The sequence below is a fragment of the Notothenia coriiceps genome, unplaced genomic scaffold (assembly GCF_000735185.1).
Source record: "Notothenia coriiceps isolate Sejong01 unplaced genomic scaffold, NC01 NC01_scaffold00009659, whole genome shotgun sequence".
Classification (NCBI taxonomy): Eukaryota; Metazoa; Chordata; class Actinopteri; order Perciformes; family Nototheniidae; genus Notothenia; species Notothenia coriiceps.
Genome location: NW_011342360.1, coordinates 7,806 through 18,928, shown reverse-complemented (window position 1 = coordinate 18,928; position 11,123 = coordinate 7,806). Strand labels below are relative to the sequence as shown.

Below are 11,123 nucleotides of genomic sequence, written 5' to 3'. Positions count from 1 at the left end.
ACACACACACACACACACACACACACACACACACACACACACACACACACACACACACACACACACACACACACACACACACACACACGACAGGAGCTCTTCTATTCCCTGGGCTCATTATGTTCAGAACAAAGTGAGCGGTGGCTGCCAGGAGAGCAGGAGCGCAGAACAAAAGCACCTTTGTTTCAAACGTCGCCATATATCTCCAACAGGGTTAACAAGTGTGTTTTATCCTTGTGGCGGCAGGATTCTGATCCAATGTATTTAAGTCCCTTTTATTTGAAACAATGCAGGGTCAAAGAAAGCTAAGAAATAGCTCAACTGTATATTTTTGACAGGAGTTTGCTTAGTCTGACTAATTGAGTGCATGTTCTTGACTCTAAATAAGGATGTTGACTCAAAATGCAAAGTGTTTCTTAAGTGTAGGTGAGAAATAATTAAGGAAAAGCTACATTCAGTGTTTCACAGCACAGGGACATAAAAACCTAGCACTTGAAAGTATAACAAGTATAACCTTGTGTTTTCTGCCCTCTGTTGGACGCTCTAAGTACTTGCACTGTATGCCATCACAGATTCACCCGCCCACTCAGTCATCTGCAGACACAGGGAGGCGTGTACGTGTGATTAATGCTCTCCGTTTTCACATTTCTTGCTAATTAGCAGCTGCTTGTATCTCATACCGTCGTTTATTTAAAAGACATATTATTTAGCCTGTGTCGATAGACAACATAATTACACGTTTAATTACTCCATGTTTTTAGTTTGTGTCGTGTAGGGGCCAATTTCATGCACAGAGTTTCTGCTTATTTACACTTTTCAATTACTGCCTTCCTCACATACTGCCAGTGGGGGGGATGGGAACTTCATGCAAAGATTACCCTGTATTTACTTTCTGATATATTGTGTAACAGTTGCTTGCAGTGTGTATATCAGAGGACAAAGGACCCTTTACAAGGTGAAGAATATACATGGGAACCCTAACCATCATAATTAAAATCATAACCAAGTTAATAAAAAAGTATTTTAATGTTTTAATTTTCCTGGAGGTAATAAATGTAACTTTTTAGACAGAAAATCAAGACTTACGATTCGGACACTTACAATTCACAAATGAATTATACTGGTATGAAAACGATGTAACCGCGCTCTTAGTGGGAGTCTTTTTATTCTGTCAGGGGACGAATTAATGGTGCTTTTGTTAAATGGACTTCCCCTTTTGTGATGGTGGGGATAACTGATGGTAGATATGTTGAATAATTAATATCCATACAGATTCAGCGTTGTTGCAAGAAAACACAACACATCCCCTTTCCCTACTCCTTTCATTCAAACTGTTTGATTTGTATCCTGTAGAGACTTCTGTATACATTGTGAAACCTTCCTCTGATGCAATTTCCCCCACATAAATTGCAATTTGACTCAAACTACACTGCAGCTACAGGCAATTAAATCGCGACTTGTGTCCCTGCGTTCCTACCAGATGTCTCTCCTGTAAGACACGCTGCCATCAGCCTCTCCTCCAGTCAAACTGCAGCGCTCTCAGCATAGGAATGAGTCTGCAGCGTCTGACAGAGAAACCAATGTTTCTTTATATAACGCATTTTTTACAGCACCTATTTACCTTGAAATGATGTTGCCAAGTAACAGCATCCTGATTGTTGTGTGTGTGTGTGTGTGTGTGTGTGTGTGTGTGTGTGTGTGTGTGTGTGTGTGTGTGTGTGTGTGTGTGTGTGTGTGAGTGTGAGTGCGTGTCTTCATGCAGGTAGTTGTGTGTGTGTGTGTGTGTGTGTGTGTGTGTGTGTGTGTGTGTGTGTGTGTGTGTGTGTCTTCATGCAGGTAGGTGTGTGTGTGTGTTCATGTGTGTGCGTGTGTGCGTGCGTGCGTGCGTGCGTGCGTGCGTGAGGGCGTGCGTGCGTGCGTGCGTGCGTGCGTGTGTGATGCAGATCTGCTGCTTTAAAAAGGTACAGCCGGGGAAGTCATCCATCTCCACTGCACTTTAATCCTTTCTGATGCTAATGCCTGCCGCCTTGCAAAGGGCAAAACACTTCATGATGCACTTTATTGCACCTGCTTTCTCCCTTTTTTTTTACGTGTTTTTCACATTTTCTTCCAACCTCTTTCACCCTCTCTGTCTCAGCATGAGCTGCTTAACTGATACATGTACTACAGTAATCCTCTTCTTAGCGAATGGGATTAATATTTAATTCAAGAAGAGCCTTTTATCAATACCTCGCTGTGTTTTCATTGTTCGCCCTGTTTAGGGTGGCTTTACCCAGCTTTTGGCAAATTGAAGGAATGGCATTAATGTGATAGATGGAGCTGATAGGCGTGTCAGGACATCGCCTAATCACACTCTCGGGGCTTCAACAAACCACTCATTGCACATCTTAAGTGTTAGAGGGAACAGTTGTTAGCATATTGATAGGAATACAGTGCAAGTCATGGGGTTAAAAATGAATAATGTGAGAAATAACATACTATTAGTAATGCATTACAGCAACAAATATGCATTATATTCTTAACGATACACTGCTGCGAGGCTTCCTGCAGGTTATACATCGTTATTAAAACCTGAACTATCCCTTTAAAGTCAATCCCTAATGGTTTCTGAACCTCTCTGTGCTTTATCCGTAAAACTCCAGTACTTGCATTCATAAAAAGTACCAAGAGTCTATTGTGCGCTGATCCACTGCAATGCTGATCCAGGATTAGCCCGGAGGCAGGAACACATGACAGAGTGAACTTCAGGAGGCGGTAAGGACACAAATGCCTCCTATATGACCCACTGTTTATGTAAGTGTTGCCAACACATTGCAGCGTGCAATCCAAACAAATATGATCTGCTGAGGGTTATTCTCTGCAGGAGAGAGGTCAGGGGGTCAGGACCTGTTTGTTCATATGATGTTTCACATACAGAAAAACAGATCTCTAAAAAGAAAGGGATCACCCAGGGGTGTCAAACTCAAATACACAGGAGGCCAAAATATAAAAATGGGTACTAGTCGAGGGCCGGACTGGTTCAATGTTTATTGCAAAACGTATTGAAGTGAACTTATTGCACATATTAAACCTGGAACTAACAAAGCTTACATGATAGCCTATAAAAACAACATTAAACATGAAATAATCATTGTAAGGGAAACTTCTGTAGCAATGGAGAGTCAGGACTCAGAGAGACACGAGGAGAGCTGGATCTTTGATGGCAAACACTGACTGGTTTATTTGGAGCTTCAGCCGGAGAATTCACAAGACAAGTCCAAGAGTCAGAGGTTCTGACTTCACGGGAGAGTTGCCACGTCAATTCTGAAGAACTCTACCCCAGACCCGTGTATTTAGCTCAGAGAGAATAATCAACATTGTGCATAACAAGATAGAATCATAACAGCTCTATCAGCTGATGCCAACAGGCAAGAACAGAGAGACACAACACTGAGAGCACAGCAGCCAAGATACAGGTGCGTGTCCTCAGTCAGGACAGTTTGAACTGATAAACTGGGTCAAAGTTATGGGCCTTGGAACATATTTCCCCAACAATCAGTTGCATTCATTTCTTATGGCTCTATCTGCAGCTTTTCCAGAGTCATTTCTTATGATTACATTTCTCCACAGGCCAACAACAGCTTCAAAAAAACTATTTCCCTCAAAGAAAAAACAAACATGCCCTGTTGTCGCAAGAGAAAACGTGCAACAGGAAACTCAGTGTGCTGCTCTGTGATGCTAGCTCAGATACTTGGCATCTCATCTTGGGTGCAAGGTCATCAATGTTTGGGCTCAGGCCCTGAGCTGAGGAGACCCTCAGGATGGAGTGAAGGTGTGCGTGCAATATACCGGAGGGCCAGATCTAATAGGAATTAGAAATTATCCTGCGGGCCGAAATTAAATCCACCAAGGGCCTGATTTGGCCCCCGGGCCTTGAGTTTGACACATGTGACCTAGAGGCTTTAAGAGATCCCCAGGACAGTAAAGAAGAACACAGCAAAAAGAGGAACAATACCTGGGAAGGTCAAAAGGTTTTTCATATAAATGTATGAGTAAAAATCTACATGTGTTTGACTTTGAAGTGCATCAAAAGTTCATGCATCATGCAAAACAAATGTGGATTTTTCTAGAGCCATGTCACAACTCAGAGCTGGCTAGTGTTTCTTTTCCTTGTCAAAAGTTACTCTCATTAAGGCTTTCACATCAAAAAATGCTTTCTGCTATAGCCTCCTTCTTCATGGTCTACTGCTACCTGCTACCAAAATAGCTACACAATGCTTTAAAAGAGATCAGTAATTAAAGAGATGTATATTGTTGTGTTGTATCTTTGAACAACTGAAGCATGCAAAGCTACGTCCATGATATAAACTGGATTTTGGCTCCACCTAGTGTCTCAGCTGTTCATTTGTGGTTTGCGTTTGCGTCATCACGCTTGCTCAATCCGTGTTTTTCTGAAAATGTTTCCTTGCATCAAGTTAGAAAGAGGCACGCGGAGTTGGCCTTCAAAATAAAACATCGAAATCGTTAAAACAATAAAAAAGCAAACATATTGATAAGAAGATGATAAGAGTGAGTGAGTACTACATCATTTTTCTAAAGCAGTGGTAGAAGGAAACCAAGTATATCAAGAACTGTACTTAAGGTCCGTTTTAAAGGCTATATATGTATTATTATTTGTATGCATTTATTTATGGCTACATTTTATTAAAAGACTATGGTATTTAAGTATGTTAAGTATGGTATAAGATCAGTATAATACTAGAGATGATAACAATCAATTGTATGGCGTTTGTAATGACCTACTTTGCAATTTCAGATTTTACTTTAATAACAAATCAGCTTTTAAAATGTGATGCAATATTATACAACTAGATAGATAGATAGATAGATAGATAGATAGATAGATAGATAGATAGACAGACAGTGAGGCTCAGACAGACAGACAGACAGACAGACAGACTGAAAGATTGACTGACGGACGGACGGACAGACAGACAGACAGACAGACAGACAGACGGACGGACAGACGGACGGACGGACAGACAGACGGAGAGACGGACAGACAGACAGACAGACAGACAGACGGACAGACAGACAGATATGCGTTGCAGCAGCATAAAAAACAAGGCAATGTACATAAGAGAAATCAAGAAACAAGAAATAAACAGTCCAAAATATATTTTTTATATATTACAGTCCATATGTATATTTATCAGACTAAAGGTTAAAGCCAAACTGGAATCAAAGGTTATTAATAATTCGTTGATTATTACTGTATTATTATTATTTCACTGTTATTTGAATACTAATTATGATGCATTTCATCGTTATACATTTTATTTTGAAATATCTGACAGGAAGTGATCGAGACAAAGAAACCGTTTGACCGTTGCTTTTCACCAGGAACGGTGTTTTTCTAAAGCAGCTGTACATAGCAGCCATTTCTGATCGTTTCTCCTGCTGTTTATTCTAGGTTTGTTGTGAGGGAAGTCTCTCTCGGAGTGACAACAACTCAAGGGTTTTCTTCTGGGTTGTTGTCCCAGCTGAATCCGGTCGGGATGGATCCAACGAGCCGATACCAAGTGGTGAGTTTGGGCTGAAAAATATTCAAAACACCGAATCATAGCTCGGCCTGTCACAGGAAACAAGGCCTTGGTAAACTTAGTTTAAATTATATCACACATATCACAAAGATAATAAAGTCAAACAAGTCATTTTGCTTCTAAATTGTTATTTTTGTTGCATTTAAGGTGTTTATTTTTCCTCAGATTTTATGTTTTGACTGACAGTTGGCACTTCCGCATCTGCTAAGCTAACGTTAGCTAGGTAGCAGAAATGAATCTTGTTTTGTTGTTGTTGTTTCTTTGTTGTAGCCACAAACAACAATTGTTCAAATATATCAGAAGAAAAAACCACATCACATACATTTTTGTTCAATAATTACAACTGAGGGTTTTATGTACAACAAAATAACGTTAAAATCTAAATTTACAATAAAATACAATGAATTAAGGTGTTTTAAAATTGATTAAATTGTTGGGCTTTTTTACGTTTGCTTCATTTATTTAAGCTTTTAAAGATAACATCCTGATTAAATATGTGATACACTTGATAAACCATCTCTTGGGTAGGACCATAATGATATTTAACATTGTGATATTAGCAAAAATGATAATAAAAAAGTAACTAACTGTTATAAGTTATCAGACTATGTTATAACCCTTATAATACATTTTAATTAAGAACTTAATTGAGATTACACGTGGCAGTCAAATGTGTGTTACCACTATGAGAAAAAAAGCTATGTGGGTGTAGGGATGGAAAAAGAAGGCAACCGGACAATGTGGTGATGTTTGAGCTGACTGAGACATGTTGGTGGTCACTTTGAAATAAAGTGCGCTTCGTGCTCTGATGCCTGTGGTTCTGGGTATGTGAGTTATAATCCCTCAGGATTCAGTGCGAGCCAAAGCAAACTCTTAATTGTTCAACCCTGGAACAAAGTGCAGATTTCAAAATGTCAGAGATTAAATCAGCTATTAAACAGCGGGTTCTCAAGGATGTGTTTTGAGCTTTTGACACTTTGCTGTACGACATATTCTTGCCTCGCTGATAAAAGTGATCTGATGTGGTTTTTAGACAGCCTGATCTTCAATGCCTTTTTCCCTTTAGCTGTATTATTCTTCCATAAATAACACTTCAAATTGCTTTAAGTACATGGTATTGCTTCTCTGAGCGAGCCCACACGTTTTTGGGTATATTGGGACATACGAGGAAGCTATGTTATTACCATCTTATGTAATGTCCTGTGTGCGGGGTTGTGATATGCTTTGCCCTTGATTCTCAGCCACTCATTCACTCAAACCGCTGCAAGGTGGTTTCAATTGGTTTCCTTTCTGAGAACTTTATCTGCATTTCACTGAAAAAATGTCCTTCTAATAATGACTACACTGTATTCCTTTTTGACTACGGTTGAGTAGATAGTTGAGCTCTGACTGTAGTTATCAGTCAGCTGTTATTACAGAGGGTGTTACTTTACCACAACAGGAATATGTTCTTTAAGTCTTAAGTAAACACAATACTTACTTTGTTTAACCTACCTTTCATACACATGGGTATAACACTGATCATTATCATTCCTGATAGATAAATAGGCTTCAACCTTGTATTCAACACAACCTTAACAACAAAACTGCAATGGAGGAAATGGTAGAAGTGACTCAACTTTCAATGTTCAACTGCATAATACTAGCTTTGCTAACTTAGGAATTTACTCAAACGGGCGTCACTTCCTTCTTTCAATCTCGTTTTTTAAGAAATGTTTTACACAGCTCTAAACTAGTGGAACTTGCTCAGCCACATTGAAGTAGTCGTCTACAGTTCTTATCTGTCAATAACAGTCTAATCTAAGGGTAACACCACTGGACGGACCATAAAGTCACCACATGATATGGACTGCTGAGTTTTCCCCAATAATATAGGATTAAAAACAAAAAAACATATTTGATCCAGGTCAATATACAGTAGTTATTATTGAGCATTAGGTTGAGGGATACTGTGTGACACACTTTGCCCATGCAGCTTTCCTGCCAGCTTCTCTGTAATTTCAGAGGGCGTTTGTCTCTGGTTTCTGTCACTCTCTAGCCTGTAGTGGAGTCTCTTATTAACTGATTACATGAACGCATCACGCTCTCAGAGACCTTCCTCTGTCGACATGCCACTGTAGTCTCACGTCTCTTTGCTTACCGTGTCAAACATTCTGCTGAAGGTCAGACGGGGAAGTTATGACCCTGCAAACATATGAGCTGCAGACTTTTTCAACTCAACAAATACTTCCAGGTAGCTGTTAAATCCAAGGTTGTAAATTCAGTGGAAGCACCGCGATAAAAGCCACCGTGTGTTAAGCCAGTTTAAAAAGGTCTTTTTTCATTTGCAGTAAATTCATACAGCTCTGACACTGAAGCTGTCATCAGTGAGATACAAAGGAGCCGGTTGACATCCCTCATAGTTAGGCAAAACTACTACATAGAGGTAATAACTCAATATAAATGCGACCATGCAGGCCTCAAAATGTGAAATAAATGTGGTTTGATTTTCATAAAACTTGAAGGGAGTATAACTTATGAAGACAAACTAACCAGTACTACACTTGTATTCTTAGCACTGTGATATAAACAGTAATATCTAAACTACTAATGCACCATACACTTTGAAGTTTCAACCAACTTCACACTGCATGTTTTTCAAAGTTGTTGCCCATGTCAACACACACTCGCTCAGCTTAGAGTATCAACAGAGAAAAGGGAACAAGAATCCGTTCTGCCTGACCCACATTCTGCGCTGACAAACAAAAACAGATTGTGTAAAGCTCATGAGTTACTTAATAACTACCTGATGCAGTGCAGCTTTCAGTGCCACTGTAAAACTGATTGGTTTAATACGTAGCTTAAATAACAATGGTTCATGGTGTCCTATAGAAAGCTGTTCTTTTTTCTCTCAGCTCTAAAAAGCCGTCCTTTCTGCCGGGCAGGAAATCCCTGATTGATGCCAGTTTTAGAAACTTGACACTTCGCCTCGAGCAGCTACTCGTTTGTTCGGCTGACTGATCAGCTGATATCATGCACCAGACTCAGGGACAATAAGAATGTTAATAACCTGAACTTTTGAAAGGACATCCATAACATTCATCTGTCTGCAACTCATATATATCAATATTCCAATGACTTGCATAGAGACTATTCTGCACTATTTCTATTATATGTTATTGTATTTACTTGCACTATCTGTTTTATGTACCAGTTCCACAATGAGGAAGACTCTTCTGAGGCCTCGACCAGCGAGCCGCAGCCGTGCACTTCTGCCTCCGTCCAGGCTGCCACATCCAGCCCAGACCAGAACCAGACCCAGGTGCTGGCAGGGGAAGCATCGGGATCCATCGCTCAGGGGGAGTCTGACTCTGAGGCTCCTCCCCCCCCTTACGCCTCCATCGACCTGGGAGCCACCGCAGCACCCGGTACGCACTGAATCACACTCTGTATTACCTACTTCCTCTATTTTCCAGTTCCTAACTCATGAGTCAGTGATGGTTTCCATGACAGCGCTAACACATTAGCTTCATTACCCGCAGTCCTGTTTCTTCCCCTTTTCTTTTTTTGACGTTTGGCAGCAAGACATAGTAATTGTACATCTTAAGTTTGTCTGTCCGAACAATACGAACATTAGGGAGCGATCAGGACTTCACAGTGAAATCATACGTTAGTACAAATAAAATCTGGCCTATGAGGTTTTACGAAATCAGTCCACTTTCTCCATCCAGTAGTTCCAGTTTGTGATTGACAGATGATGTTATCCTCTCCCTTTTGTAAATGTCCATGGTAATATCCATCCGTGCGTTTAAAGTTGGGCGATCAGGTGATAACCACTTAGAGCTTTTTTACTCGCCACCAGCAACAGATTTAATACATATCAGCTTTTTCAGTCCATCCTTGAGGTATGAGTCCAAAAAACAAAGTCTTACTCTCCATGGGAACATGACATTTGGCATTATGTATCTCTCTCCAAAAGACCTCGATGACAGGGCAGTCCCAGAAAACATGATAACGATTTTCTTCCCCTTTTAACCCCCTCTCTGTTTCTCCCCACAGAGGCCGGTTACAGAGCGGACTTCCCAGTGCCCCCCCCCTACAGCGTCGCCACCTCACTGCCCACTTATGACGAAGCAGAGAACGCCAAAGCAGCCGCACTGGCTACCTCCGCTGTGGATGTGATGCCACTGGTGAGGACACACGCTCACTGTTCTGTGTTTCTATTACCTTGTTTCATTAAAGTCTTGTAAAGTACAATTAACTGCAAGCTTGGGATGCTGATTCTGCAACTTACAGACACTAACTAAATAAATGGTAGTAATTGGTCTTCATTACATGTAGAAGTTGTATTACGTCTCTTATGTGCTAAGCTATATAATGAATTCCACCAGTATCAGATGAGTCATTCTTCTTTAGAGTTGATTTAGAGATGATCTGTGGCAACGCCTCTTAGTCAAACCGCTCTCAGGGTGATCTGTGCTCTTTGTGTAGTGGATGTTTAACTGATTTTGTAAATGCAGGATGACGAATTCCCTCCCAGAGACGATTTCAGTGACGCCGATCAGCTCCGAGTTGGGAACGATGGAATCTTCATGTTGGCCTTTTTCAGTAAGTCTGAGGGCTTGAGCCACGATTCATATTATAATTTCTCAACTCCAGTGTCATGTATCCCTTTTAGGATTGTTCCTGACGTGGCGTAACGTGACGTCACACAAGGCCAACATTAAGATGATTATCGTCTCGTGTCTGCATTTCATTTAAAGTAGTCCTAAACAACAACATGCACTTCTCACCCTACATAAATGCCCAGGGCAGAAACACATTTCTTTATTATTGATTCTGCAATAAATAAGTGTTTTGAAGACCTGGCATTGCTATGTCCGTCTCTATTGTCGGTGTAAAACCATTTGAGTGGTTGCTTCTGTGTTCACCTCTGCCATTTCTTTCTTTTTGTGGTTTTTAACATCTGTTTTCCCCCGCAGTGGCCTTCCTGTTTAACTGGATCGGGTTCTGCCTCTCCTTCTGTCTGACAAACACCATCGCCGGGCGCTACGGAGCAATCTGCGGCTTCGGCCTCTCCCTCATCAAGTGGATCCTCATCGTCAGGGTACGTTCACAGTTGTACTTTCTGTGCCTAATTGAATTGTAACTTCCTGGTGTACTGAATGTGACGGTCTCTGTGTTCAGTTCTCTGACTACTTCACCGGCTACTTCAACGGGCAATACTGGCTCTGGTGGATCTTCCTGCTGCTCGGTAAATATATTGCAATGTTTATTCATTTTTAAAGTCTTGTATTATTTTGCCCACTCTCAAGTGAACTGTCTTTTCCTCTCACAGGCATCCTGCTGTTCTTCAGGGGATTCATTAACTATCTTAAAGTCCGCAACATGTCAGAGAATATGGCGACTAACCATAGAACACGCCTGTTCTTCCTCTACTAAAAAGGTAAATATCTTCGAAAAAATAGGGTCACAACATCGCTGCTTTCTGTAATGTTTTTGATCTGATTCCTCACAGGTTTCCACATGATTACCATTCCTTTATGATGTAACCCCCCCCCC

At 40.8% G+C, this 11,123-nt stretch overlaps 1 protein-coding gene across 2 annotated transcripts in view; it reads left to right on the top strand.

Annotated features, from left to right (window-relative positions):
* The first annotated feature begins 5,377 nt into the window (after positions 1-5,377).
* ndfip2 (Nedd4 family interacting protein 2) overlaps positions 5,378-11,123 on the top strand; it is a 6,658-nt gene continuing 912 nt past the window's right edge. Inside the window, exons 1-8 of one of the 2 annotated variants that reach the window (XM_010771170.1) lie at positions 5,378-5,564; positions 8,776-8,989; positions 9,621-9,751; positions 10,082-10,169; positions 10,544-10,668; positions 10,749-10,815; positions 10,900-11,007; positions 11,080-11,123. The exon at positions 11,080-11,123 is cut by the window's right edge and continues 912 nt beyond it. In XM_010771170.1, coding sequence (XP_010769472.1) covers positions 5,538-5,564; positions 8,776-8,989; positions 9,621-9,751; positions 10,082-10,169; positions 10,544-10,668; positions 10,749-10,815; positions 10,900-11,003 — 756 coding nt within the window. In that variant the 5' untranslated portion in view covers positions 5,378-5,537 and the 3' untranslated portion in view covers positions 11,004-11,007; positions 11,080-11,123. The remainder of the gene's footprint in view (positions 5,565-8,775; positions 8,990-9,620; positions 9,752-10,081; positions 10,170-10,543; positions 10,669-10,748; positions 10,816-10,899; positions 11,008-11,079) is intronic. The other variant, XM_010771171.1, reaches the window with a different exon arrangement.